The 27,335-nt window shown below is 51.3% G+C and overlaps 11 protein-coding genes; 6 read left to right on the top strand and 5 right to left on the bottom strand.

Moving 5' to 3' along the window:
- Nucleotides 1–89: 89 nt before the first annotated feature.
- RCC_09806 (uncharacterized protein) lies at nt 90–1,883 on the top strand (the record flags this gene model as incomplete). Its single annotated transcript, XM_023775045.1, has 1 exon — nt 90–1,883. One exon carries the CDS (start codon nt 90–92, stop codon nt 1,881–1,883), a length of 1,794 nt encoding a protein of 597 aa, XP_023630813.1.
- A 130-nt stretch (nt 1,884–2,013) lies between these two features.
- RCC_09805 (uncharacterized protein) lies at nt 2,014–5,739 on the bottom strand (the record flags this gene model as incomplete). Its single annotated transcript, XM_023775044.1, has 1 exon — nt 2,014–5,739. The coding sequence occupies one exon, from the start codon at nt 5,737–5,739 to the stop codon at nt 2,014–2,016; it is 3,726 nt and encodes a 1,241-aa protein (XP_023630812.1).
- Nucleotides 5,740–6,696: 957 nt separating this feature from the next.
- Nucleotides 6,697–7,780, bottom strand: RCC_09804 (related to ECM4 protein (involved in cell wall biogenesis and architecture); the record flags this gene model as incomplete). XM_023775043.1 has 2 exons in its annotated part: nt 6,697–7,417; nt 7,467–7,780. The coding sequence occupies 2 exons, from the start codon at nt 7,778–7,780 to the stop codon at nt 6,697–6,699; spliced, it is 1,035 nt and encodes a 344-aa protein (XP_023630811.1).
- Nucleotides 7,781–8,107: 327 nt separating this feature from the next.
- Nucleotides 8,108–9,994, top strand: RCC_09803 (related to ATP-dependent RNA helicase dbp9; the record flags this gene model as incomplete). The annotated part of the gene is made up of 1 exon (XM_023775042.1): nt 8,108–9,994. The coding sequence occupies one exon, from the start codon at nt 8,108–8,110 to the stop codon at nt 9,992–9,994; it is 1,887 nt and encodes a 628-aa protein (XP_023630810.1).
- A 90-nt stretch (nt 9,995–10,084) lies between these two features.
- RCC_09802 (related to AraC-like ligand binding domain protein) lies at nt 10,085–10,688 on the bottom strand (the record flags this gene model as incomplete). XM_023775041.1 has 2 exons in its annotated part: nt 10,085–10,375; nt 10,443–10,688. 2 exons carry the CDS (start codon nt 10,686–10,688, stop codon nt 10,085–10,087), a joined length of 537 nt encoding a protein of 178 aa, XP_023630809.1.
- Nucleotides 10,689–11,428: 740 nt separating this feature from the next.
- Nucleotides 11,429–13,495, top strand: RCC_09801 (related to C6 transcription factor; the record flags this gene model as incomplete). The annotated part of the gene is made up of 1 exon (XM_023775040.1): nt 11,429–13,495. The coding sequence occupies one exon, from the start codon at nt 11,429–11,431 to the stop codon at nt 13,493–13,495; it is 2,067 nt and encodes a 688-aa protein (XP_023630808.1).
- A 1,534-nt stretch (nt 13,496–15,029) lies between these two features.
- Nucleotides 15,030–16,346, top strand: RCC_09800 (uncharacterized protein; the record flags this gene model as incomplete). The annotated part of the gene is made up of 1 exon (XM_023775039.1): nt 15,030–16,346. One exon carries the CDS (start codon nt 15,030–15,032, stop codon nt 16,344–16,346), a length of 1,317 nt encoding a protein of 438 aa, XP_023630807.1.
- A 904-nt stretch (nt 16,347–17,250) lies between these two features.
- RCC_09799 (related to RTA1 domain protein) lies at nt 17,251–18,243 on the bottom strand (the record flags this gene model as incomplete). Its single annotated transcript, XM_023775038.1, has 1 exon — nt 17,251–18,243. One exon carries the CDS (start codon nt 18,241–18,243, stop codon nt 17,251–17,253), a length of 993 nt encoding a protein of 330 aa, XP_023630806.1.
- Nucleotides 18,244–19,314: 1,071 nt separating this feature from the next.
- Nucleotides 19,315–19,915, top strand: RCC_09798 (uncharacterized protein; the record flags this gene model as incomplete). XM_023775037.1 has 3 exons in its annotated part: nt 19,315–19,394; nt 19,617–19,702; nt 19,755–19,915. 3 exons carry the CDS (start codon nt 19,315–19,317, stop codon nt 19,913–19,915), a joined length of 327 nt encoding a protein of 108 aa, XP_023630805.1.
- Nucleotides 19,916–20,940: 1,025 nt separating this feature from the next.
- Nucleotides 20,941–21,651, top strand: RCC_09797 (uncharacterized protein; the record flags this gene model as incomplete). The annotated part of the gene is made up of 1 exon (XM_023775036.1): nt 20,941–21,651. One exon carries the CDS (start codon nt 20,941–20,943, stop codon nt 21,649–21,651), a length of 711 nt encoding a protein of 236 aa, XP_023630804.1.
- A 178-nt stretch (nt 21,652–21,829) lies between these two features.
- Nucleotides 21,830–23,019, bottom strand: RCC_09796 (probable zinc-binding oxidoreductase; the record flags this gene model as incomplete). XM_023775035.1 has 4 exons in its annotated part: nt 21,830–21,880; nt 21,931–22,768; nt 22,827–22,860; nt 22,914–23,019. 4 exons carry the CDS (start codon nt 23,017–23,019, stop codon nt 21,830–21,832), a joined length of 1,029 nt encoding a protein of 342 aa, XP_023630803.1.
- Between the last annotated feature and the right edge of the window lie 4,316 nt (nt 23,020–27,335).

Raw genomic sequence — 27,335 nt, 5'->3', positions numbered from 1 at the left:
GATCTGCGGGATGCTTCCATACCTTCCTTCCATGAAAGTTACACGACTTAAGATCACTAAGATCACAACCATCTTTACGAAGCGAGATGATGGCGTACTGCCAGAGTGCCTTGACTGTGACGAAGAAGATAGAAGAAGTTGCCCGCTCCGAATCTGGAAAGACGACTTGCCACAGCGTAAAACCTGCTTACAACAAAGATGCCACGGGTTTGGAGCTTTACTCAGAGACCCTCCCAGGTTTGCTCAGGAATCAAGTACTTGCCACACCAGACGCCTTCGCCTTGGATAGCTACGCTTGCAAATGGACCTATGCAGAGCTAGAAAGGAACGTCTCCACTGCGTCAGACCTCTTCAAAAGCCATGGTGTTCGATCAGGAGACAAAGTTGGACTGTACTTTCATCTCTCGCCATGGGCTGTTGTCAGTATCTTGGCAACCATGAGACTCGGGGCAGCCATCGTTCCGGTTGACCCAGTTCACCCTCCTGCTCGAAGAAAGACTATGCTTCGGGAAGCAGGGGCAGATAAAGTTATCGTAGAGGATAGCAGCTTTGTTGACGATTTGCTGGACTCCGGGTTCTTGCCGATCGATGTCTCTGTGATTGCCTCACTTCTACACAAGACCACTTCAGCACTTGTTGCTGATGAACCAGAGCCGGACCCTGGATCCGACGCTTTTATTGCATTCACTTCAGGCTCGACTGGCACACCCAAAGGCATTGTACAAACCCACGAGGCTATAGTCACCATGAGCAAGGCATTGGCCCATCGATTGCACGTGGATGAATCGTCTCGGGTCGCACAGTTCCATCCCTACATATTCGACGTCGCTATGATGGAAATTGGAATGTTTCTCGCAACAGGCGCAACGTTATGCATATCGAAGAGGAAAGACATGATGCTGCCATCCCCTGGAGAGGTTGGACAGCAATTGGCCAAGGCGAGTATCACACATATCACCCTGTCACCGACGATGCTGAACGCGGTGAATACCGAAGATGTGTCAACTCTCAAAGTCTTGAGTGTAATGGGCGAACCTTTGGGCTTACTTGCTTTGAAGAAATGGGCTAGCAACGACAAGTGCATCTTCTATCAATTGTGGGGATGCACTGAAGCAAGCATTCTCCAATCCATTACAACGCCAATCACTTCATCTCATGCTCCGCAAAACATCGGAATGGCAATCAACGGAACCTGTCGTTTATGGATCGTAGATCCTACAGACATTGATAGACTGATGCCAACTGGAGAAGCAGGCGAGCTTATCGTCGAGAGCAGAGTTCTTGCAAAAGGCTACCTCAATCAACCCAAAGAAAATGCAAAAGTTTTCATCAGAAGAGCCTCTTGGATGGACATCTCCTCCCGCGGCACGCTCTACAAGACTGGTGATCTAGCTCGAAAGGAAGCCGATGGTACCCTCACCTTTCTAGGTCGGCTAGATTGCCAGATGAACTATTTCGGGGAAAGGATCGAGCTTGGGGAGATTGACTATCACATCAGTCAAGCTCAAACAAGTCAGATGCTGGAGTGCTTCTCTGAATTTCATGCACCAAGTAAGACTGTCGTGGGATTTGTATGTGGCGCAAGGAAGACTGCAGTAGAGCTGGAAGGAGACTCGGGTCTGTTATTATTATCCTGGGATACGGCTGTCGTGCCCAAGTCTACGATGCAGCAACTCACGAAAGAACTTGTCGAGAAGGGAGAACTTCCTGAGTACATGGTGCCGCGTTTCTGGATTCCTATTCGTCAACGGCCATTGACAGTATCGGGAAAGACTGATARGTCATGTCTGAGAGACGTCATGCAGAATCTGACGGCAGCGCAATGKGAAGATTGTCATATTCCTTGCAGGACATCACATAGTGATCTAGATACAGATGAATAGCTAGATGCTGTGTCTGAGACCGATAAAAACAGCACTGGTCGTGCATGCCGCGAACGGAGACATCCAGTTAGAGCCCATCTCTTCTAACTTACATGAAGTCTACGATCCAAAAGTTGAACAAACGCCACAGCTAGCCTTCTATCGAGCCCAACAGCGCCTCAACATCCATCTCGAAAGCTCGACCTTCATCCAAAGCCGCCACACTTCTCATGAGCTCCTCAAACCAAGACTCGGCCTGCGTTGGCTCCACCACATCGCCCGAGAACAGGAACTCCACTTCGAACTTTCCAAGATCGTCAGGACCTCGCAGCGGGGTGACGAAGACAGTTAGATCTTCCAAGTCCATAGTCCGCTCAATCATGCTTGCGTGACATTCAACATCGCCAATGGAGAATGTAGTCCTTGCCTCGAAGCCGCGATATTGGACGCTACTAGTCATTCGAGCATTCTGTGGCCAGTGAGAAGGCTTGCACTCTCCCAGAATTCTCTTAAATCCAAGCGTTTCATGTTTGGCAGTCTCTGCGTGCTGATTACGGATCTGGGCCAGGAGTTGCCCTACTGTCTGTCCTTTCGGGAAACGGACCACAACAGGTATATCATTCAGACAGGCTCCAACGAGCTTTGAGATATCTTGACCTTTGGGTAAGCTGATTTGACGGCCAGATACGATTTGGTCGAATACCACAGCTCTCACGTGGGAGGCTCTTGCTAAGACGTATCCCCATGCGGCTTCGAATAAGTGTGCTGGGGTGAAGCCAGCCGCGGGCTTGAGAGATATGATGCGGGTAAAATGCCTATTCTGAGGTTTGTGGGTCGAACTCGATCGTTTGATCAGATCCGTAAATGGGCAATCGCGGAGTAGATCTGTAAAGTACTTCATTGAGGGCGCAAGGTCTCGCAGGAGGACAGCACGAGCGTACGTCGAGTATTGAGGAGCGGCGGTGACCATATGTCCAGAGTATGTCTGGGCAAGACTGTCCCACAGTAGCGGTATTGATAGACCGTCAAACTGAGCGTGAGACAGTCGTAATACAATCGCTTTAGGTACGCCGGTCACCGAAAACAGCCAGAACTTCGTTGGCACCTGGTCTAGACCGATATCGCTGGTTGCGGCATGGTTGATCGCTTCATCAAGCATCTGTTCACCCGCAAGGTCTTGCAGCTCTAACGGGCATTGTAGATCCTTCAGCACAACTTGCAGGACTTCGCCGCCTCGTCGAGTGAACAACGTGCGTAAGACGTCATGCCGGTCAACCAGTTTCTGTAAAGCGGACACAAGCTTCGACGAATTGAGTTGTCCCTGAGGTTTGAGAACAAAATGATAGACGAAACTTCTCTCCGACCCGGTCCCAAGGTCGATCGCACGGCTCTGAGAATTCGTCGTTGGTAGCAGAGCCTGCACTTGGTCGGCTGCGAAACCTAGAGACTTGAGGATAACCTGGGTATCAGGAGACGTGCTCTGATCGTCGTTTCCATTGACTTCCAGATCTTCAACAGTAGTTGAAGTTGACTCAAGGGTCTTGGCAAGCGTAGATAAGTCATTGGAGCGAATGATGTCTGCGGGAGAAATTGTCAAGCCAGCGCCGCGTAGTTCCTGTGACAGCTGGATGGCACCCAGAGAGTCACCGCCAAGAATCGTAAATACCGAGCTGCCGTCGACTTGTTCAGCAGAGACCTTGAGAACTTTCTCAAAAGCCTTGCTGAGCTTCAGCTCAGTGTCGGTGGTCAGAGGCCTTGAGTTCCTGCCAGACTGCAGCGTAGAGAAGGCTGCAAGCTCATATACCTCGTAGTTCGCGCTCCATGTTCGTAGTATTTTCCGGTCGAGTTTGCCTGTAGCAGTACGAGGCATTTGAGCGAGGGGAATGAGGTATGTGGGTCTCATAAAGCTCGGTAAAGACTCTGTCCAGGCTTGAGCTAACGACCCCTTCGTGCGATCAAGCTGCGTTTTCTGAGAGCTTGATAGTGTGATATGATCTTCGAGCAGCTTCGCGTCAAGGCCATTGATAAAGCTACCTCCAACGATGAAGATAGCGATCGATGGTCGATCCTGACCACGCGGAAGGATAAGCTCGGCCACCAGTTGGGTAGACTGCTGCAGGGAATTCAAGGTTATGGCCTCTATTTCGCCAAGCTCTATGCGTTGACCTCTGAGTTTTACCTGCAGCGGATCAGTACGTCCATGCACCTCGAGCGTACCATCTGTAGCTATTCTCCCAAGATCTCCTGACCGGAAGAATCTGGTCGTCGTCGGTCGGCTCAGGCCAAGCTTTGAATGCCAGTAGGGAGCGGGCGGGAATGCTTTTGCTGTCGCCTGCTCGTTGCCCAAGTACTCGGAAGCCAAGGCATATCCTTCTACCACTACTTCGCCAAGCCAACCAGGCGGCACGAGGCGATCGTAATTGAGGGCATCGACTACCCAGTATTGATGTGCCGCCCCTGGGCCAACTGAACGGCTCGTCACAGCGGTGTCAGATTGGGCGCAAGACGCCACAGTGTTGGTCTCCGTTGATCCATAACCATTGCAGCTGTCGTGTAACGCTGCCCACTTCTGAGCAGTGTGTGCAGGCAAAGACTCAGATCCTACGAGCGATCTTTGTCTAGGCACGAACTTCGTGGGATCTTGAATAGCAGCTGCGGACGAAGAAATGACGAGCATATTGCTCTGAAAATGGCGTACACAGCCTGCTAGGTCTTGTATGCGATCTTCCTGTCTGGGAACGCACAGACATCCTCCCTGGAAAATCGTGAATAGCAGCTCCGGAATGGTACCAGCGAATATAAGTGGTGCGTTCTGCAGCGTCCGGGTCTGACCGGAGAATCCGAGGAGTTCCGCTTGGTGCAGAGCGCCGGAGCAAAAGGCAAGATGGCTGTGAACAGCAGCTTTGGGCTCTCCTGTACTGCCACTTGTGAAGATTACATACGAAGGACCATTCGTGTCAATCGAGGTTGGCAATTGGGACTGGTCAACCATTCGCGACTGCTGTTGGTCGTTGTACTCATCGATGGTCATGATACGTGCCGAGATACCATGCAGTTGATCCCGATGGCTTTCTTGGGTAAGAATGAAAGATGCTTGCACACGCTCAACAAGAGTCTGTAGGCGAGCGATGGGATGAGTCGGATCGAGGAAGACGAACGCTGCACCGGCCTTCCACGTTGCGAGTATTGATACCAAGGCCCACTTTGAGAATTCAAATACCAGAGGTAAGATAGTGGTAGGCCGGACGCCTTCTCYAACGAGATACTCTGAAAGTTGCGTCGACTCTTCTTCGAGCTCGGAGTAAGTGAAGCATCCGTCCCATGCCTCAACAGCTGTCTTGCCAGCCCACTGTCTGGCGGAGCGCCGGAACAGTGAGACTGCATCTATAGCATTAGGTGGTGGGATTGGATGGGTTGCATTAGCCAAGAGCCATTGAATATCGTCGTCGCAGATTGTCTGGATCTGGCTCATTTTGCTGTGCGGTGGAGCTTTGGACAACTGGGAGTAGACATGACTGAAGACGTCGTGAAAGGTATTTGCATGACTGCCGCTGTACTCGGCTTGGATTTCCCAGTATTTTCCGTTGCCCGTTATCCGGACGGAGTCATTTGTACTCTCATAGGGCAAGCCGGGGTCTCTCAAGGCTGTTGAGGAGTCTACTGTCGCGAGAAGAGCTTCGACCTCGTCGTCGTCGTTGATTTCGAGGTTGATGTCAAGTCTTCTCTGGATGGCTTCGTCCTTGATATGAGCAGAGAAATACACTTCTGTGCTCATCCGTTGGCGGCTTTGTAACACAGCGCATGTCAGGATGATGATGCGTGTTTGGCTACCGGATGGCAGGTCGAGAGCCCTTACACTGGCCTTTTGTACCACCATGGCGGAAATGCGAGATGGGAAACCTACCAAGGGAAGGGTTTGCAGCATGCATACCGTACCTACCCTACTTACCTAGCACACAAGTCGACATGCGCTTGGGAACAATGAGCTCATCCACACGCAAAGTTCATTGGCCGCGTCAGACTAGAAAAGTTTCGTACATACCCCACATGTGCAATGCCCGGAAGCGGCAGCGCTCTTCGCGGCGAGTCATCATTGAAGCTGTTCGGGTTGACGTCCTATGCTCTGCACAGAATCCTGGTATTCGACGGTCGATGAAGTGGATACTGCAAGCCGGCAATGTTGATGTCGTGCTGGAGAAGGGTTCACTGCTGGGTGAAACTTCGCCAAGCCTGTCCACCTCCTCTGCCGAACTTCACCCATGTACCTTCCATCACACGTGCCCTACACACTGCGGACTACCAAGTCGCACTTCCCATGGCAATGCTGAATGCGATTTGAGCGTATGGAAGATATTCTCTCCCCTTCTCCATCCTCCAGCTCATACCAAGCAACATGAAAAACACCTTTTCTTTCGCACTCGTAGCGCTTTTTTTCTCTTGCTCTGGCGGCTCCTAAACTCTCAAAGACTTGCACATTCAAGAGAGCTGGTGACGTAGCTTTTGGCTCTGATAGCCAGAACGGAGAGTGAGAAATAGCTCATCGATGACCAAAATCAACGCCAACAGGACTCAGAACTACCGGTAGCGCTGGCGGCACGACAGCAACAGTCTCTTCGCTCGCTGCCTTTACCCAAACCGTCACAACCGACGACCTGCTGTGATCTACATCTCCAGAACGATAACTGGCTCAACCAAAGTTCGGATGACCAGGGACAAGTCCATCATCGGGAAGGACTCGTCCACCAAGCTCGTCGGTATCTCTCTTTACATCGACGGTGTATCCAGTGGGCGAGTGCGAAGGGGAAAGCATCGAAAAGTTCTCGAATACAATTGATCATGTTAAAGTCTTTTCGTATTCCAACACCTCCGGCATATCAACACYCCCCACCCTAAGCTTACTCCAGTCGCTTTCAAACCCCTTCTCAACATGCGGCCAGGGGCCCACAGGTGTAATCGCCAGAGGATTGATATCTCCATGACTCTTGGTGTAGTTTTCCTTGATATGGCGAAAGTCCGTGGTGTCCTTGAATGCCCCATGATTCCAATACATGTTCTTCAACCAGTTGTGTAGCACGGGATAGCTATACCTGATCATGCCAAGGTTACACTTGAAGTGCTGGACATAGACTGTATCGAAACGAATCAAAGTCGCGTATGTCCGAACATCAACTTCAGTCATTTGTTTGCCGAGGATGTAAGGGCCGCCGGATTTGGCGGCCACCTTTTCCAGCTTGTTCAACATGGCGAATACTGCGGGCAAGTTCGTTTCGTAGCCGGCTTGGTCTTTGGCGAAGCCTGCTTTGTAGACTCCTGTGTTGAGATCTCGTTGGAGCTGCTCGCCTAGGTGATCAATCTCCGGCCGGAGAGGCGCAGGATAAAGAGTGATGTCCTTCAGCTCTTGTGGGAGAAGAACGTCAAATCCAGTCTGCAGATCTCTCAAAAGTTCATGCGACTCGTTGTTGACAATAGTGTTGAGTTTCTTGTCCCAAAGCACAGGCACACTGTAGCGGCCTTTGTAGTCCTTGTCGGCTTTGAAGTACAATTCGTGCATATATCTAAGTAAATTAGCAAAACGGACGAACTCCTGCGCACGGTAAAACATACTTGCTACCAAACAATCTGTCCACAGTGGCACCTTCGTAAGCCTCGTCGCCTTCGACATTGAACTGCCAGCCTGGCCRGCCATTCTCATCGCCCTTGGGATATGGCTTCACAATGCTGGTCTCAATCCCTGCGTACTTGTCGAGCTGCTTGAGATGGCAGATCAGACTCGCACGATGAGCAAAAGGACARAAAAGTCCAATGTAAAGGTGGTAGCGATCTTTCTCGGGCTGGAATGGCCCATCAGGCGTGATTTTGCCGTGGAATGAATCATTGGCTTCGGTATGCCAAAGCGAGAGGATGTCTTTTGTTGACATTGTGCGAGTATTGGAGCCTGTTGACGAGATTGTCCTGGTGATGTGAGAGAGACGCTGGAGCATGGATGAGGACGGAAGAGATAGGAAATGATCAAGCCCTACTATCGTGTCGTCAATGGGACCTTTCACTCCTCATCACTGATCAAGAATTACAAATCTTGCATGATGCTCTGGAGTTGTTGGAGCTGAGCTCACCACTGAGGAGACGGCGGCGCGGTTCCGCTCCTGCCGAAGCTCGGCCTGGCAGCGGATCTACCCGCAGAACTTTTTCCTACTGACTTCGATGTTGAGGTGCATCCCATCTACATATTACAAGACATCGCCGCCATGTCGAAACGCAAGCTGAACGAAAACGACGTTCCGGAACCGTCTGCCAGCTCTGACTCCYCGCCCAAAGCCACCTTTTCATCTCTCGCACTCGACCCACGCCTACTTCAAGCACTCAGCAAAGAGAAATTCTCCGCTCCCACGCCCGTGCAAGCGAAGACCATCCCGCTCGCACTCTCGGGCAAAGATGTCCTTGCGCGCTCCAAGACGGGGTCGGGGAAGACGCTCGCCTATTTGCTGCCCATTATCCACTGCATCATCGGACGGAAGGCTTCTTCTGCCAACAAAAAGGCAACAACGGCTCTGATTCTGGTGCCAACCAAGGAATTGGCGGTTCAGGTCTGCACGGCGATCAAGGATGTCACAGTATTCTGCGGAGGAGATGTGAGGTGCGAGAACATCACCAAGAAAGAGGACCTGGCGGTTACAAGGGCGAGGTTGAGCGATTCGATTCCGGACATTGTTGTCGCAACGCCAACCCGCGCGAACCAGTGGATCAATCAGGAGGTATTGAAGACGGAAGATCTGAAGTTTCTAGTCATCGATGAGGCCGATTTGGTTCTGAGCTATGGACATGAGGAGGATTTGAAGAGTCTGTCGCAGTCGTTACCTGTCAAGAGTTTGCAAAAGATCATGATGTCGGCCACTCTGCGAACAGAGGTCGACACGTTGACACAGCTCTTCTTTGGCGAGGATAATGCACCCGAAGTCTTGGATATGGGAGCTGAGGAGAAGGATGAGAAGAAGACGCTCGCACAATACACTGTCCGCACTGCCGAGGACGAGAAATTCCTGCTCATCTACGCCATCTTCAAGCTACAATTGATCAAAGGAAAAGTCATCGTCTTTGTGGCCGACATCGACCGCTGTTACCGCATCAAGCTATTCCTGGAGCAATTCGGTATTCGAAGCTGTGTGTTGAACTCCGAGCTGCCAGTCAACAGCAGACTGCATGTCGTGGAGGAATTCAATCGGGGCGTTTACGATATCATCATTGCTGCCGATGAGGGCGAGGTTGTCGGAAATGAGGAAGGCAAGGGCAAGAGAAGAAAGATCGAAGCAGCAGCCGAGGCAGAGGAGGACGCTGACGACGTCGAGGGAGGAGCTGCTGTTGAAGCTGCTCCAGCTGACGGCGATGAGGAAGCAAAGCCCGCTGCCGAAAAGAAGAAAAAGCCACACAACCGCAAGTCACGGCCAGCAGACCGCGAGTACGGCGTCTCCCGTGGCATCGACTTCCGTCACGTTACATGCGTGCTAAATTTCGACCTCCCTTCAAACGCCAAGTCATACACCCATCGCATTGGTCGTACCGCACGTGCGGGCCAGGCAGGCATGGCATTGTCGTTTCACGTTCCCAAGGAACTCTTCCGCAAGCACAAACCAACTTCCATTCCGGATTGTGCCAACGACGATGCTGTGCTCGAAGAGATCATCGCTTTGCAGKCAAAGAAGGGAGACGAGGTCAAAGCTTGGGGCCTTGACTGGGCGAAACTTGATGGGTTCCGCTATCGTCTGGCAGATGCTCTTCGTTCAGTGACACGTATTGCTGTGCGGGAGACCCGGACGAAGGAACTCAGAGCGGAGTTGTTGAAGAGCGAGAAGCTGAAGCGCCATTTCGAGGAGAATCCCGAAGACTTGAAGCATCTGCGCCACGATACCGAGAGTCACACCGTCCGACAACAGCCGCACCTGAAGCATGTTCCTGATTATCTATTACCAAGTGGAGGAAAGCAGGCTGTCAGCAAGGATGTTGGATTCGTGGGGATTGGTAGGTCGAGGGAGAATGGCTTGAGGAATCGGAAAAGCCGGGGAGGAATGAAGGGAAGGAAGGGGAAGGGATTGGATCCTTTGAAAAGTTTCAACGCCAGAGGTAGAGGGAAGAAGTGAGACGGACGTATCGACTCGTATAATTTGGTATAATAAGGCGACAGCACACCGGCCCTCCTAGCGACCTACGTGCAGGGCTACTTGGCAAATTCAAGCCTTCTTATGTCTGCCATCATCGCCATTCTCATACGGACCTCCACTCTCCTTTACCAGGCCATTATCCTCATTCGATGCCTTCGACTGCTGGCTCCACTCAGGAGCTTCATCCTTTCCATTATCCTCCTCTTCATCCCCTTCCTCCTTGGTCTTGTGCACAGTCTGTGGGTCATGCTCTGCTGGGCTATACACCGTCACAAGTTCAAGCGGCTGTGTTTTGGACGTATTGATGAATTGATGTTGTGTACCAGCCGGCACGAACACAACATCGGAAGCTTTCACGTCCTATTTGGCCTTTTAATCAGTCTTCTGATCAATCTCTTCGTGTCATTCAAGGAGAAATCAAGCGCACCTGGTCTTTCCCTGCGATTGTTGCTTTGCCCTCCCCGCTTGTGAAGATCAATACCTGATCGACCGTATGCACCTCATCGCCAATGTCTCCACCAACAGGCACCTCCATTGTGACTAGCTGCGAGTAAAGGCCGGTATGAATCACTTTTCTGAACTGTCCAAAAGCTCTGACTTCGGAGGTGAGTTTGGGGAAGTAGGTCATTTCATGCCTAGGTGGCTGCTTGGAAATTTGGGAATCTTTCCCCATGTTTGATACTGTTGCTGAAAATGGACGGATAATAGAATGAGAAGTCTTGAAGAGTTGTCGAGTTGCGGAGATCCGGATTGGAGAGAACATTGCAGTTGCCATTGGATTCTGCAAGCTATGGAGCTTTGCGGATGGAGAGCTCACTCGTCTGGTAGCTAGATGCATGGCATAATGGTGACGTTGAGAGAAGAGTGACGCATGGGAGTATGTAGCATGTCATGTTGATGTCAGCAAAGCTCATCAATGCGACTCGTCGCGAGAATTGTTCATCGATGGCGTTCGGTACCACACATTGATATGGTTGTGAGAGTCAAAGGCCAGGCACTGTCAGCTAGTATGCACCACATGTATATGCTGCCGGAGTGAATCTCCGATCGTCCCGTTTCCGAGGACCTTTCGCAGCTGTCTGGCTGCAGAGCAATCCACAGAAGCGGTAGTTGGCACCAATCAATTGCAGATGCCGTGTGGAAAGTTCCCACGTGCCGWAGAGAAAAGCATCCAGGCGTGGAGTAATAGAGTGCTGTGCATTGCCCGAGCACTGCGAGGTCAACAAGAGAGCGACCCGGACGGAGCAGACTCCGTGATCCCGTTTCCATGCCACACGGCACAGTGGGGCGGCGCTTGCGAGAAGGATTCGCAGGAAGGCGCGTTGATCACGAGGGAAGTACTAGCAATCATGGGCAAGGTAAGGTAGGTATCCTTTGACAAGCAACCCTTCGTGACTTTACGACGAACAAAATATGAGCCACGAAGCTTCCGTCGCACAGTCTCCATGGTTGATGCCCATAGCTGCAGCACCGCAAGCAGCATCTGTGGCACAGGATGGTGAGCCATCAACACTCATGGCATATGCCTGTGTGACTTGTACGAGACGCAAGGTGAAATGTGATCGCTCGTCTCCATGTTCAACATGTCGGAAAGCTCGRGTGGAGTGCCACTACCAGGAACCCCCTCGGAGGAAGCGCAAACGCAAGCCAGTCGAGGATTTACAAGACAAATTAGACCGCTACGAGAAGTTGTTGATACAACATGGCATCTTACCTAATGATTCGCCTGTTGCCGATACTACCACGCCGACTGGAAACGCTCCAAGTACGATTTCAAGTCCAAAGGACGTGCAGCCTGCAGTCACCAAATCAACTGGAACACTGATCAGGGGACCCGGAAAGACTCGCTATGTAGACTCGAACATATGGCGCAACCTGGGTGAGGATCTCCATCCTTCATCTGACGAGGACGATAGAGACGACGAGATATCGTATGGTGCCGCGGCCAAGCCAGACCTTCAAGATCCGGCCTCCTTTGCATTCTTTGGAGCATCGACCCCCAAGCAGGATCTGCTTAATCTTCATCCAACATATGACATAGCAATCAAGCTGTGGAAGCTCTACGTCCGTAACGCGGACCCAGTCGTTAGAATCATACATCTCCCTACAGGCTTGGAAATGGTGCAACGAGCAGCAGCGAATCCAAGTGCCATGTCAAAGGTCACCGAAGCACTACTGTTCGCCATCTGTTTCTTTGCAACCATATCGACACCCGAGGATGAGTTTGAACGGGAGTTCCGTCAGCCCTCGCAATCTCAAGCCTATCTTCAGGATAGATATCATCTCGCGACTCGTCAAGCTTTGGTCGCTTGCCAGTTCATGAAGACGACGGAACTGGCTGTCCTGCAGGCGTATGTTATATTTTTGCTGGCCGTAAGACCTCGATACGACCCTCACACGTTCTGGATTCAGACAGGCATAGCGGTACGCTTAGGACAGCGTATGGGGCTGCATCGGGATGGAGAGGCTCTGGGTCTGAATCCTTTCGACGTCGAGCTGCGAAGGCGACTCTTTTGGCAGCTACTTCCCCTTGACGGAATCGCTGGGCAGCTCTCTGGCACTGGAATCGCTATCAAACCCGATGATTGGGATACCAAACAGCCCTTGAACATCGAGGACGAAGACATATGGCAGGGAATGGAGTCCCAACCGGTGGAGAGGAAGGGTGCTACCGCGATGATATTCTGTCTTGCACGAACCGAGATTGGCAAATTCCACCAGAAGCTCCGCCCGGCAGTAGGAAATTGGGCGCAGCTCTGGGAGCCGGGCCAGGCGGCTGAGCTGCCATCCATACTAGAGGCGCTCGAAGAACTCGAGACGACGATGGAGGAGAAGTACATCCGCTATTGCGACATCTCGATCCCGGCCCATTGTCTGACGTTAACCATGGCAAGAGGCGTACTGCATGCAGCAAGACTGCGCATTGCCCTGCCTCGAGCAAAGCTGCCTGGGACTACGCCGGCGGAAAGAAAAGACCTCTGCGGAAAGGCAATCAAGGCGCTGAATGCGGATGCGGCCGTCGCCTCGAACCCAAACTTGTCCTGCTTCAGATGGCATTTCAAGTCTTTCTTCATGTGGGACCCCTTGATATGGCTGCTGAACGAGATCCAGAGAGACGACACCATCGTAGATGTCGAAGAGGTATGGGCAAAGACCGAGCAGTGTTACAGCACACATCCCGAGCTGCTCGATTGGAAGAGGCCCTTTGACATCGCACTCGCCAGGATTATAGTCCGGTCTTGGGATGCTACTCACTCTGCTGACGATGTCGAGCTGCCCCTCATAGCGACTCTCCGTGCTGCTTTTCGAAGACGAGAAGCTGCACGCCAGCCTGCGCAGCCTCCAGCCGAGTCACAATCCAATTTAGCATTCTCTGCGTACCTCCCCATGGAACATGTGTACACCAGTTATGGCATGCTCGACGACATCAACATCGACTGGGACCAGCTGATGCAACCGCAACCTCTTCCGATACAATAGTAACGATGTGGATTAATAACATTGCAGGCGGCAGGAGTAGTGTAGACAAGCTTCAACACCCAAGAGTAGCCTCGCCGTTGAAGGAACGCTAATGGATTGGTGTTTGAGTCAGCTGGACGAAGCTGAGGGGAGTAGCATGTGATGTGAGCAGCGTTCGGTTGTAGATCTTTCGTTCAGCGTGTCGATGAAATGCGGGACTGATGAGGACTATGCGAGTGTTTGGTAGTGCTGGCAGAACGTGTGCAGCGACCGGAGAGCACCAACGAACGGAGAACGGAAGATGACGAACGACCACGCGCCTGAACGACGAAACAAAAGAATGCCATTAACATCCGAGACATGTGGTTTTATCATTGCGAAACTGTTGATAGGTCACATTTGCTATAGAGGTACATGTAGGTCGGTGCGGGACTTCTGATCGGTGAGATGGTCCCGGTCCCGGGAAAGCACGACCCCATCGCGTGGATTACTGTCCGAGGATCGGGATCGAGCCGAAACTCTGCCCGAAATTGGATCTTCGACGAGGAGGAGGACGAAGAGAACGGGCAACGGGGCACCGCTGTCAAGTTGTGAGCGTAGAAAACACGTCGCACGACGGAGTGTCGCACCTCATGGGTTCCATCTCACGATCTCTCAATTTAGCAACCCGCGACGACACAGCATGTCAAACCCTGTCCCGTTGCAGCGATTCGACGAGACAATGGACGAGTCATCTTCATCTTCCTCGTCCTCAGCGTCAAGCGTACCTGCATGTGAAGCCCCCTCAGCCCCCTCAGCCCTGGCCCTAATTACACTCGAACTCTCGCCGAAGGTCTCGCGAACCAACACGTTGACTGCTTGGCGCAACGCGCTCCTGTCGTGGGCGAATGAGAGCCCTGCCCTGGACCAGGAACGGGCTTAGCGCGCAAGTATGCCGCCCTTGGTAGGCTTGGCATTTGAGATCTTCCCTCATCTCACTGGGCCAACCGCACATGAACAATTGACAGCCGCCGCCGCGCCCGCAGAGTGAAACACTGCCATGCGAGCGTGAGCCGGATTTGGCAGCCTCAGCATCTGCTTTGCGCACAGCGACGTCCGAGCGGCTCCCCGTCGAAGGGGAGGCGCTGGCAGATCAGACCTGCATCCGCACGATGCAGAGGCAGCTTTCCTCGAGTCTTCCCGGGAGTTTCATAGACGCCTCCAACGTAGCTGCGCATCGGAATCTCCTATTGAAAGGATGCAATTTGTGACCCGTTTCCCTGGCGGTTAGCCTAGCAGCGCCACTGTGGGCAAGCTTTGCCATGGCCCAAACCGCCCGTTAACGGCAATCTGCCCACGTCTCTCCCTTTTCCCTCCTTCATACACCTGCCGTCCGCTTCGCTATTTTCGCGCGCGTTCTCTCGTATCGCTCGGTCGTCATTCTTTCGCGTCACACGCACCACACTCGTTCAACCAGCTCATTCACTCATTCTCAAGGCTTGATTGCCTCTTGATCGCCTTCGCCAACTCCCCACCTTCAAACATCCGCCGAAAATCAAAAACGATGAAGTCGACAATGTTTGCTGCTTCGGCAGCCGTCATGGCATCCAGCGCGCTGGGCAACCAGTTCGTCATGTACACACCCGGTGGCGACGACGCAGCTGTCGAGCGTATCGACCCCATTGTCAACTGGGGCAACCACAGCGCCCACGTCCACCAGCTGTTCGGCGCCAACGGCCTCGAGCCTGAGATGACCCACGAGACCCTCCTCAAGTCCACCTGCACCAACCTCGGAAGCGCGGATGGCCGACAGAACATGGCCGACATGAGTGTGTACTGGCACCCGGCCATGTACATGGAGGCCAAGGACGGCTCTGGCTACGTGCGCGTTCCCGTCAAGTCTCACAAGCTCTACTACCGCGACGTCGGCTTCGCCGGTGACAAGCTCAACTCGCCTTTCGAGTTCCCATCAGGCTACCGCGCGTTGGCCGGCAACCCCACCAACCGTGCTCCCACCGACGACGGCATTGTGGAGTGGCATTGCTACACCAGCAATGGCGACATCATCGGAAAGAACGGAAAGTTCCCCGAGGGCATCACCGACTGCGAGTCCTTCCCCGGTCTCAATGCCCACATCCACTACCCTCACTGCTGGAACGGCAAGGACTTCGACCCGGAGAATTCCGATGCCCACTACGCCTACCCCGAGGGRGACCCACAGAGCGGCGCTTGCCCCAGCTCCCACCCTATCCGCATTCCCCACATCTTCTCGGAGAACGAGTACGACCTTCACTCCGTCGTCGACAAGGTCAAGCCAGGCACTTTCGTGCTCTCCAACGGTGACGCTACCGGATGCGGATACCACGCCGACTTCTTCAACGGATGGGAGTCCGGTGCTCTTCCTGAGCTTTTCACCACCTGCCCTCAAGGCCAGTGGGGTAACCACGACATCGGAACTTGCCCAAGCTTCAAGGCTGGCCCTCCCACCACCGAGTGCCACCAGAAGAGGACCTTCCACGAGGAGGTGGACGCTCCCGGCCAGTACCTCCCCGGCTGCAACCCCATCATCTCGACCAACCCAGCCCCCAAGTTCCAGATCGCTGCCATTGGTGAATGCACCGCAGAGTGCCCCAAGGCCGGCACTGCACATGCCCCATCTTACGCTGGCGCTGTCGAGGACGTTCAGGACGCCGTCAACGGTGTCATGAGCAAGGCTGGAAGCTACCTCAAGCCCACCMCCACTCTCGCAACATCCGCCAAGCCTGCCGGCACTGATGGTGCTGTCGAGTGGGTCACCGAGATCGTGACCGTCACTGCTCTACCCACTCCTGGTACCTACCACAAGCGTCACGCGCACATGGACCAGCATCGCCACCAAGGCCGGTCATTGTAGACAGAGCGCGTTCAATAGCACTCCAACCTTTCTTGCCCAACTCTTCGTACTACGGACGAGCGAGGTGTTCTTGATTGATACATTTGTACATTTTCACAAAACTTTTGAAGCTGGTCGGGTGTTTTTTTGCATTGGTTCGAGAGAGTGCGAGTGAGAGGGCGAAGAGAGCAGCGGCGAGTGTGCGAGAGAAAGCGTGTGGTTCCATCGGCACCGGATTGTCAACGATCAGAAATGAATTTACCCTTTTTAACGGACCACCTGATACCCACTGTGGTGATGACGACGACCAATACCAACAGCCAGCAGAGCGCGATTCTTTTGATTCCATCGGTGTTTTTTGTTTGTTTTTTGTTTGTGTAGATACTGGGGAAGGGCTGCTGGCAAGACTTTCCAACCGGCTTTTTTATAGCGGGTCTTATGGGAACGCAAAGCAGTGCGCAGGTTGCCATTGAGTTTTGTACGAGAGGATGTTCAATGTCGTGATTTACACCTCCCGTTTTCAAAGTGTTTCTTTTCTTTGCTGCTTTTGTTGGTTTCTTCATATCGCTTAATCGTTCTCTCTACAAAAAAAAGAGGGTTTCTCAAATGTGATTGCTTTTTCGTGATCGCCGAACATGTAATCTCAACAGGCGCCTATGTGCACCAATCAGCTTAACGTTTGCTCACAGTTATCACTTTCCACTTCGAATGCATTGCGAGACTACAGTACTTGGGTATGCTCAGACTTATTGCGGTTGTCGCCCGGTCGCTATGTAAGACGACGAGTCCTACCAGCTGTTCAGTGCGTGTCACATAGGCGGAACGGAAAGTTTGCAAAGGAACGCGATGCGTTGAAGCTACTTCTCGTCGAAGTTTTCCCGCCACAGAAGACAGCGCATGACCTGAGATGTCCAACCACCACCAGTCATTCCTTGGTGTAGATAGGTTGATGTTCCTCCCAGAATTTCTCGACGGCCAGGCCTTTCCCAGTAACAATGCCTTGCAGATTGAAAGGATCAAAGACCGTCATGCAGAATGGTCTCCTACTAGCTTTCGAAAAGCCGGGCCCAATTCTCTCCATACTTCCATCATAGTCCAAGTATACTTCACTCCTATTGGGTAAATATCGACCCGGGTGGCATATGAGAAGTACCACGATGAACAGAGTAATGTTTGCGACTTCAAAAGTCCAGAGAAACCATTCGTTTCGAGAGACAGTTCCGCAGTATCCTTCCTTGGGGTCACAAGAAGCAGCCTCGAAGCCCTCGATTGTTCGAACGATACAACGGACCAGGATCATGAAGCTGGTCGTGTAAAGTACATAGCAGACCTTTCGGACGTGCAGTGGGAAGCGCTTGGCTTTGCGGCAGCGATACTCCAGCAAGACCACGAGCGACATGAAGAAGACTTCAACGAAGCATTGAAGGATCAAAGCCGCCTTGAGCAGATCCAGTCCGACACTCCGCTGTGAAGGAGATCGATCGGCGCCGACACTATTCGCAGCTCCAGACGCTGTAAGCGTTTCGACCACCGTGCTGAGCATGAAGAAGGTGCTGAGTACGCGTCCCGGATGGATCGGTGTGTGGTAGGGCAGATACGACAGCAAGCGACTCAGGATGAAGTACTCGGCGGCTGAGAACAGCGGTGGGCCCATCAGAACCAGAACGTATTGCGCGATGAAGAGGTTGATGTTCTGGACGTTGTGGATTGAAATGCTGCGGCAGATGAAACCCGCGATCCAGACGGTTGATGCCCAGGTCATTGTCCATCCGAAATATTTCCAATGGTGTTTGAAGAAGGAAAGGTATAGTTGACCAGCTGCCAGCAGTGTTAACAGGATGGCGAAGGCTATTGGCGCAGCATGATTTGGCTGATATGGGTACAGGGACCAGTCGTCGGGCGAATTTTGGGCTGCCATGATGGCAAGGGGATACTCATTGATCGTTTTGAACTACCTACCGTAGTGTGGGTCGCTTCGACACCTGCTTGTATTATATGCGGAGGCCTTCACTGCTGCCTGAGTGAAGCAGAAAGGATTGTGGGGCACCAAGATTCGCGGGCTGTGTGAAGGCTGTGTGGTTGATCCTTCGATGCAAAGATTGACAAGGCTGAGTCCGTCAGTCGCACATCTGCAGCTACAATACTACGAGGCGGCGATACGATCGCCATTTCTTTCCGCGTTGGCCATGTGTATTGAGTAACACCAGCTCAGCATGGCGGCGGCCACGTTCCCTCGTTTGTTTTGTGGTTGTGCTCCTTGGGCTTGCAGTTTTGGCATCCATAGGCGAGCTCGCCAAATCGATTGCGCATGATGATGCAGGTTGGTCTCCCTTTTACCACCTTTGACTGGTATTGAGCAATCACTCTACTTCCATCATGCATTCCCGCCCAGGAAGCAAATTTGAATAGGACTCATTGCGAAATGGTGTAGATGCCGGCGAGCCGCTGCACGATCCACCATCACGAGCTTTCGCTGTCGGCTTGGTTCCGGTTGAAGTCTGACGGTTGCCTGCAGGAAATGCCCGTATCTCTCGGTTAGCGGTAGTACCACGAGCTTGAAATCGCGACCACCATCGGTCTTTGAAGCTCATCAAACTAATTAGAGATGCACCTTGTTCTCGCGTGATGATGTTTGGGAGATGAAAACGAGAGACCCCAATGTCGCCCCGGTCAATGCCGCCCGGGCCAATCGATCGGCCCGCAACCTTATCGTCGCCTGCCATGCACGACTCCTCCTCTATGAGATGACCACTTCACCATCACTGATCACTTGCAGCCATACCGACTACTCATGATAAGGTCCTGGATTGGCCAGATGATGCTGCAGAAGCGTGGCATGATGGCGGCTCATTCGTCAGACCACACCTTCCTTGAAGCTGTCTCTCGACAAAGAAGTCCATATCCGCGACGGTGAACAGTCTAGCTGAAGCGATATGTCAAGATTCAAGAGAGGAGCCATGATAGAAGAGCATGATATGTCGCCTTAGTAATGCTGGAGACATGTCGCGCTGGCGCGAATAGAACGACGTTCATCTCCCAACAGTCCGAAGATCACCACGGTGTACGCAGGTGAGTGAGCACATTCGGCTGTCAGTCGAGCTCAATCAAGCGACGATCTGGAGGGTCACGCTGGTAATCTAAGGCGAGTTCATTATCGAGTTGAGTCGCAGGGACTTCAAATGAAGAAAGGCCACCTCAGGTACTCTTATGAGCGTTCTGCACCTCACAATTAGTGTCGCCAAGAGATTCATGTGCAACTCGTCCTTAAAACAGCCCTGCTGACGTGTTTAGAGTTCTAGTGACCTACGTATGTCCACACCTTTCTTCTCGCGACGTATTAGAGTATCCAACCTTCCTCAACCTCGTCAAACATCACAGTACGTACATTGAGTCTTTCATTTGCGTTTAGACCATGACTGACCAGCGAAGATGGAAGAGAACTCACCAACCGCCTCCGCGGCACTCACCAAGGCGGAGAAGACTCAAGTCGCCACCGAGAAAGTCATCGGCACCACCGAGTTGCTGGAAGGCATCCTTCTCCACCTCACCAACGACTTCCAGACTCTGCTCTTCAGTCAGCGTGTCTGTAAGGTCTTCCGTAACACCATCGAACACTCGACCCTACTTCAGAAGGCACTCTTCTTCATTGTCGACCCGAACACTTGCCCATCTATCCCGAGCATCATCAGAGGCCGCAAGATCAAGTTCTGTCACGATGGTGCGACCTTCGATCTGGATCACGAACCTGAGGTGTGCGGTCGGGGCATGCGAAATGCAGGCATCGATCTGTCCCTCAACTACGAGGATATGAGCCCAGAAATGCGTGAACGTGTCGACGAGTATCACCGCAAGCGACAAGTTGAACTGTCATTCCACACAACGCAGATGTCCCTCGGGCAGCAACGTGTAGTGGAGCTTGGTGGTACCTGGCAGAAGATGCCCCTGAGTATTCGCAACAACCGGATGCTGGGATCTCGAATTAGGTGTTACTTTGACGGCCCACACTTTGTCTCTTTCGTCGTTGAATTCATCGAAGGCGACACTTTGGGTAGTATCGTGGACAAGGCTCTTCTCTGGAAGGAGCCGAAGCACAAGACTCTGTCAGGTTGAGCGGCTCGGACGAAGCTGTGAGTAGGTGATGGGAAGGGTTGCCTTGACAACTGTATGTATAAGTAGCATCACCAGCAGTATCTGAYGGAGGGAGGAAGTGCGAGAAGCCCTAGACCATGGAATCTCTGAGCCCATCCCAGGTACGCGGCAAGTTCGAAGCTGAGGCAGACAGCGTGCGGGCGAGGAATGTGCGGTCGTACTCTACCATGCGGACTGCTCGATACTACATTGTAGTACAAATCAAACTGTGATTTAACAAGGACTAAAGCTTCTGAATGTACTCGAATGTGCCAGTGAGTCTTGTCTCTCTTGAATTTTGATGTACTCTGCTGGAGAGACGTTGCCAAGGATCGCATGTGATGAGCTTTCAGCTGAGAGAGCTTGTTAGCACCAGAAGCTTCATCCGACAACAACAAACCCCTCAATCAAAACAAAACTAAACATCAAGAGCCAACCCTCACATCAACACCAACATCAACTCCACCAAACACTCTCTCCCAAAAACATGCAGTCCACCAACGAGAAGGCAGCGAAGACCGATGCAGTTATCAAGAAGGTCCTCGGCACCACCGAACTGCTCGAAGCCATCTTGCTTCGCGTTGACGACTACCAAACACTCCTCTTCAGCCAGCGCGTCTGCCGCGCATTCAAGGACACGATCGAGGAATCCAATCCCCTACAACACGCCCTCTTCYTCAAGCTTTCCGACGCCCATCCTGCGATCCCACCTATTCTCCTCAATCGTAAAATCAGAATCGGCAACGATGGTTCGAATTTCTGGTTGAGCTACGAGCCCGTCATATGCCTCCGGCGGAGGTGCGGTGGGGTTAGGGTCGTTTCCAATCATCAGCGTGTGACTTCGGCAACTCTGGACGAATCATCCGCTGGTCGTCCTCGCCCGCAGAGATCGGACACTATCATCACCACATCAAGCATCGAACTCGAGCGTCGCAGAGCGGTGCAGCTTCGCCTCGAGGTGAGTCGATTCCCACGAGGAGAACCGGGAAGCGTCGAAATTGGTGGAACGTGGCAGAAGATCAAGCTGCAGAATGCTCAGGCCAAGGTATCTTGCTTGCGCGGCGTCGGATACGGACCACTGTCTTTCAGCGTTCCGCTCTCTGGCGAAGATACGATGGGCAGTGTGGTGGATATGGCTCTTCACTTCAAGTTGGAGGATTCTGKATCGGGGGACTCCATGGACTCTGATATGGAATGATCCAGGCACGAAGCAATTCCTGCACATCATACGACGCTACGGATGGTGTCTGATCGACGGGAAACGGAGACGACTTGAACGGAACTAGGCAGGTCCTCAGTCAACGAAGCATGTCACGATGGATTGTGGGATTCATCACTGATTATGGTCCTGTATTTGCTCAAAATTGCAGCTGAACCTAATCGATCTGCACACCAATCTTTCCAAAGTGCTTTTGATCCCACATGTACTACGCCAACCATTAGCAATGCTCCCACAATGGCCATCGAGATAACTCACCTCGTAAGCCTCCTTAATCTCCTCCAGCTTGAAAGTCTTCTTGTCCATAACAGGCTTAATGTCATTCGCTTCAACAGCTCTGTTCATTGCCTCAAATTGTTGTCTGCTTCCCACAAGTATACCGCGCACCGTGCAAAGGTTCTGCAGCGTTTCTGTCAAAGTAGCCTGTGTCTCACCAGGCGCGCCAGCAATGAAACCAATGACGGAAATGATACCATCGAAAGCGATGGCCTTGAGACTCTGTGCCTGGGTGTTGGGACCGCCGACTTCTATCACGTGTTGCACTCCCAAACCACCCGTGAGCTTTTTGGCAGTCTCTCCCCAGTTCGCGTCCTCTTTGTAATTGATGACATGATCGGCACCCAAGCCCTTCAGTGTCTCGGCCTTTGCAGCGGAAGACGTAGTAGCGATGACCTTTGCGCCTGCAGCTTTTGCAAATTGAAGGGCAAAGATGCTCACCCCTCCAGTTCCCTGGGTGAGAACCCATTCGCCGGGCATAAGCTGCTTTAAGCCGTAAAGAGCATTCCACGCTGTGAGACCGGCGCAGGTGAGGGATGCTGCCTCCATGTAATTCAAGTTCTTTGGCATGTGGACCAATCCCTGCTCGTTGAAGACGGCCTGTTGGCGAAGAGTACCATCTACTGCTCCTCCCAAGCCGGTTCCGAGAGCAGCGTAATCGAGAGAGCCTGAGAGGTGACCCTGGTTGAAAAGGGTGACGACCTTATCACCTTTCTTGAAGCGAGTTACAGATTTGCCAACTGCTTCAACAACACCAGCGCCATCCGAACCAGGGACAAGACCGTCGCTTGAAGGGAATGGATAGAGGCCTTTGGGGATGCTATAAGAAAGCCGACTCAGCAATGGATCTTGAACGAAACGTTCTCATCAGAACTCACATCAGATCTCGGTAGTTGAGTGAAGCTCCATGGACTAAATTCAGRTCAGAAAAAACAAGATCCTGGAAGTTAACGCATGGTACGTACGCTTGACGAGAACATCCTTATCTCCAACCTCTGGAACTGGGGAGTCTGCAAAGCTGAGAGCCTCGAAGCCCGTCTTGCCGTTGATGGTCCAGGATTTGTTGCCCATTGCTGCGTTTAGTGGATGGTTTGATGAGAGGAAGAGAAAGCAAAGAAAGAGAGCTGTTTTGAAGAGAAGAAGATTGGACTTGCGAGCAGTTTGAAGAGGCAATGGAGATTACTTCGTATTTCTAAGCAGTCGCTCGACCCTTGCCTTGAGCTCCACGGTCTACGCAAGCACCTGCTTTCGGCCCATTTTGTGGTGACCACGAAACGCAGAAGAGAAGACTGCGATGACGGTGTGAAGCTTCTGGAATCTGGAGACATCTGCCTTTATTCCCGAATTTTCCCCGACGCCGACACCGACTTTGACCTTTGACTTCACCTTTCTCGCGCTTAACTCGTTCGGAAAACATCGAGAGGGTGCTCCTTGCGTTCGTATTCGTCTCAGGGGAGATGTACGAACTTCTGGCTGCGGCGACAGTGATTATCTTGACATCACCCGACTCATAGCTCGCACTCGCCATCATCTTTGTACCCCCTGTTGTGTCAAGATACTACGCACGATGTCAGTACGGAAGCGACGTGGTGGGTGGTTTGGCTGAGAGAGCGTCAAAGTCTTCGATCTCATTCATCGAATGGGCCATCATATTTGACGACGACGATGATGATGGCGATGGTAGCGGTTGTGGAGTGGCTGGAAGAGGCGCCGTAAAGCATGCGATGTGAAGAGGTCCAGAGGGAAGTGGAAATAAGATGGCGATATTGTTCGTGGTTACACCTTCCCACGTGCAAGTCAACCGCCCGCAACTCATTCGCCGGGACTAAGTACACCGGATTCGCCGCCACCCAGGTGTTCGTTTTACGTGGCCTTGACGAATAATCGGGCGCGTTGCAGAGCGTGGACTGCGGCACGAAGAAAGGCTGTTCGTCTCCCAGGTCGACGGGGATGCGAAACCTACGATCGACTATTCAAGGGCACTGCCTCAATGTTAGCAAGGGCTCTTGCGAGCTCATCGACCACCAACTACCCTGCGAGCTGATTGACCGCCACTTGATCCGCCGGCTTTGGCTCTGGCAAATGCTTCAATATTTCAGCACTTGCCTGTCTTTCTGGTCTCGACGTCATATCGACGATGATGTTTCGTGATGATGCTTGAAGGTGAGATGGAGAAGTTGTGTGCTGCCACGATTTCGCGGTGGAGAGCTAGATGGATGTCCCTTCTGCCGGATCAAGCAACATGGACTCCCTCCTGACTTTCGACATCTTGGCAGTTCTTCCCAACTCTGACTTGGCTTTTGGTAAACGTTGCTGATACTGCTCAAGGGCGCGACTGAACGCAGCTTGAAAGGAATGGTCATTCCCAACACCTCACCTTCAAGGTCATCCAATTCTCCAGGCAGAATGTGGTGCGTTCGGCAGAAAGCAAAGACCAGTTTGTCAGTTGTTAGCCTGCGCATTGCCTTGAGGTAGCCTCGACTTGATGATCCAGAGCAGAAGAACCTTTCAGTCCTCCCGGTCGTCTTCTGAGAATCACGCCATCCATGTCAGCTTCACACCCCTTGTCTTGGACCACACTTCCACAAAGCATTCGGAGACGCCGCGTAGGCTCGATTGCTGAATAAGAAAAGGTGGCGGTCTGCTTGTCGGGTCCCTCGTACATATGACAAGGCGGTCAGCAATCTATCCTCTGCTTTGTGATTAGTGGGTGAAAGCTAGAGTCCGCGACGACTTTTGCTGCAGAATTGACCATGTACGTTGGTAGTGTGTTTGACTCCGTCTTCACAATTACCAGCGTCGCCTCCCGAGGCGTCGCTCGCATACCTCCTGGACTCGTCCATGATGAGCAGTCGTCAGACCTCTCGGCGTTGTCGATGTGGAATGGTGAACCTTGAAGACCCGGCTACTCGACCCTAGCAAGAAAGGCTATCAGGGCAACCTCGCCATCCGCCTCGCCGAACTCCATTTAGTATGTATGACGGAATGTCCATGCAGATATCAATGCTGTCGACATTTTCCAATCCGAAGCAATGTCGCGTCGTTGAAGGCAGCCATGGCTTGCTCCGCCGTCGTGCCTGCCGCGCGAATCGGACGCGACTGCGCTCGTAATGAAAAACCCCTCGACCGGCGCTCTCCAACTCTTAAACATTCATTGCAGTACACCTTGATCTACACGGGCTAAGATGAAGCGGAAACATTAACGTTCGTCAGGGCCGCATATAAGTTATCGGGCACTGCCGGCAGTTAGAACGCCAGCACTAACACCCTTACCACTCGGATCCTTTCCCGCGGGGAAGCTGGAGAGCCCTACTACTAATATTAGTACTGCACCGCCCTCTAGCACCCCCAAATTAAGACTAATTCAGTCCATTTTAGTCCTATATCGTTTATACTATGTCGGTAAGTAGTCCGTATAAAAGGTGTTGTTTTAGCTATTGTTTTAACGCATTATAGGAACCTCTAAGGGCAACTAGTAAACGGCTAGATAACGCCCTTTACTACTAACTACGTATTACCTTCGATACTACCGATAGTAGTAACCGCGTAATTAGTAAGGCCTATAGTGTTTCTTATCTAACAATTAGTAAGATACGCCTCTTTTACGAGCTATTTAGTACGCCCTATCTACCTAGAGGTATCCGTATTAGCCGTCCGCCGTTCCTTACGCTAGATTAAGAGGACTCTTTCCTATAGTATATATGTTTGTAGCCGGACGCCTACGCGGATAAGATAGCTTAGTAGATATTCGATAATACTAGCGTAGTGTTTAGCGACCGTAGCGTATACGCGCTATTAGTAAGGCGTAGATAGACTCGTAAGGTTACTAGAAGCATCGCTAGAGAGCGTAATAAGGTATTACGGTCGCATTAGCGCGCGAAAAGCGCCGGTTAGAGGCGTAAGGACCTAGTGTTTATCGACGAGTTAGCTTATAACGAGCGGAATAGCTATAGGTAGGTTATTGTCGCTATAAGGATAAAGCTATAGTAGTTACGAAAGTTAGTGTTTTAGCTTAACTAAYAAYACACTTAGGAAGTACTCTTAGTTACTAATTAGCTATCCTATAGATACAYAATCGCTAACTAAACGCTCTAAACGGTAGTTACTAGTACCTAYATTTACGATAAACGGCTACCTCGATAGGCCGTTATTAAAGTAGGGAGCTATTACCTCTAAAGACATCCTTAACTAGCTAATTTATGTTGTTTTGCCTTAACTACTAACTAGTATAATCCTTATTATAGACAACGCTTTAATCTACCGTAATAAAACGATTAAATAGGCTATTCGATAGGCTAGTTACTTCCTAGAGCTATTACTACCGTACTCTCTAGACTATAACCCTATCGAATAGTCCTTTAACGTCCTTAAGTTATAGATAAAACGACACCGAGATAAAGCAGCTACGTACGCTAATTTCGAGGACTTCCTTATCTACGCTATATAGGAACAAGAGTTCGAAATAACGGCAGTTAAGTACTTCGAGAAGAGTAGTTACCTATAGCTCTATATTAGAAGTTATATAATCTTTATCTATTACCTTTGCTATTAGCTAGTCGTATTATATATACGTAGGAAGCTCTAAATCCTTAAGTATAGCAAGCCTCTCTTTAAATCTATCTAATCGCATTAATATTAACGATATTACCCTAATTATCCTCTCTAAAGTCTCTTAAATTACCGCAAGTTGCTTATCTCTAAAGATAACCGCGAGTTCCTCGTAGGTTAGTAGTGTAGGGAATAGTAAGGACGTAGTAACTAGCGGTAAGGACGGTAGAGCGCGTAGTAATAATATGTCGAACTATGCATTTCAAATTATTCGTGTTTCTTAGAGGTTCGATTTAGAGGCTTATAACGGTCGAGGAGTCGCATTAGTTCGTGTCTAATTTACTTATATATATAGCTAAAAAGGGCCGTGCGTAACGCTCGGCAATATTCTAAAAGATTAGTAGAGTTAATATAGTCGAGCGTTAGGCGAAGTTAAAGCTAACTTAAGGGCGGGGATGCTAAGGATACCGCTTAGACCCTAAAAACCTATAATCCACCTCGCGTACTACAAGATTACGTAACAACTATACACTCTAAATTTACTAAATAAATACTTAAAATTCGAGCGTATTAAGAGCTACAATTTGAGCTATCGTTAACCGAAAACGGTGTAGTAGCTACTTTATAATAAATTATAGACTATATCCGGCTATAGGTCGACTTCCCTAAGCTTTAATAGGGCTTAGTAAGGTTAACTATAGTTAGAACTTTCCCTACCTCCTTATAACAACACTATTTTAGAGTATATAGTATATAATATAAAACAGATCTTATAATAACTCGATCCGGAGAAGAAGCTCGAAGAAAAATCGTAGGAAACGGACCGTTAGTTTAAAAGC

The sequence above is a fragment of the Ramularia collo-cygni genome, assembly GCF_900074925.1.
Source record: "Ramularia collo-cygni strain URUG2 genome assembly, contig: RCC_scaffold19, whole genome shotgun sequence".
Lineage (NCBI taxonomy): Eukaryota > Fungi > Ascomycota > Dothideomycetes > Mycosphaerellales > Mycosphaerellaceae > Ramularia > Ramularia collo-cygni.
This window is presented reverse-complemented; position numbering and strand designations above follow the sequence as displayed.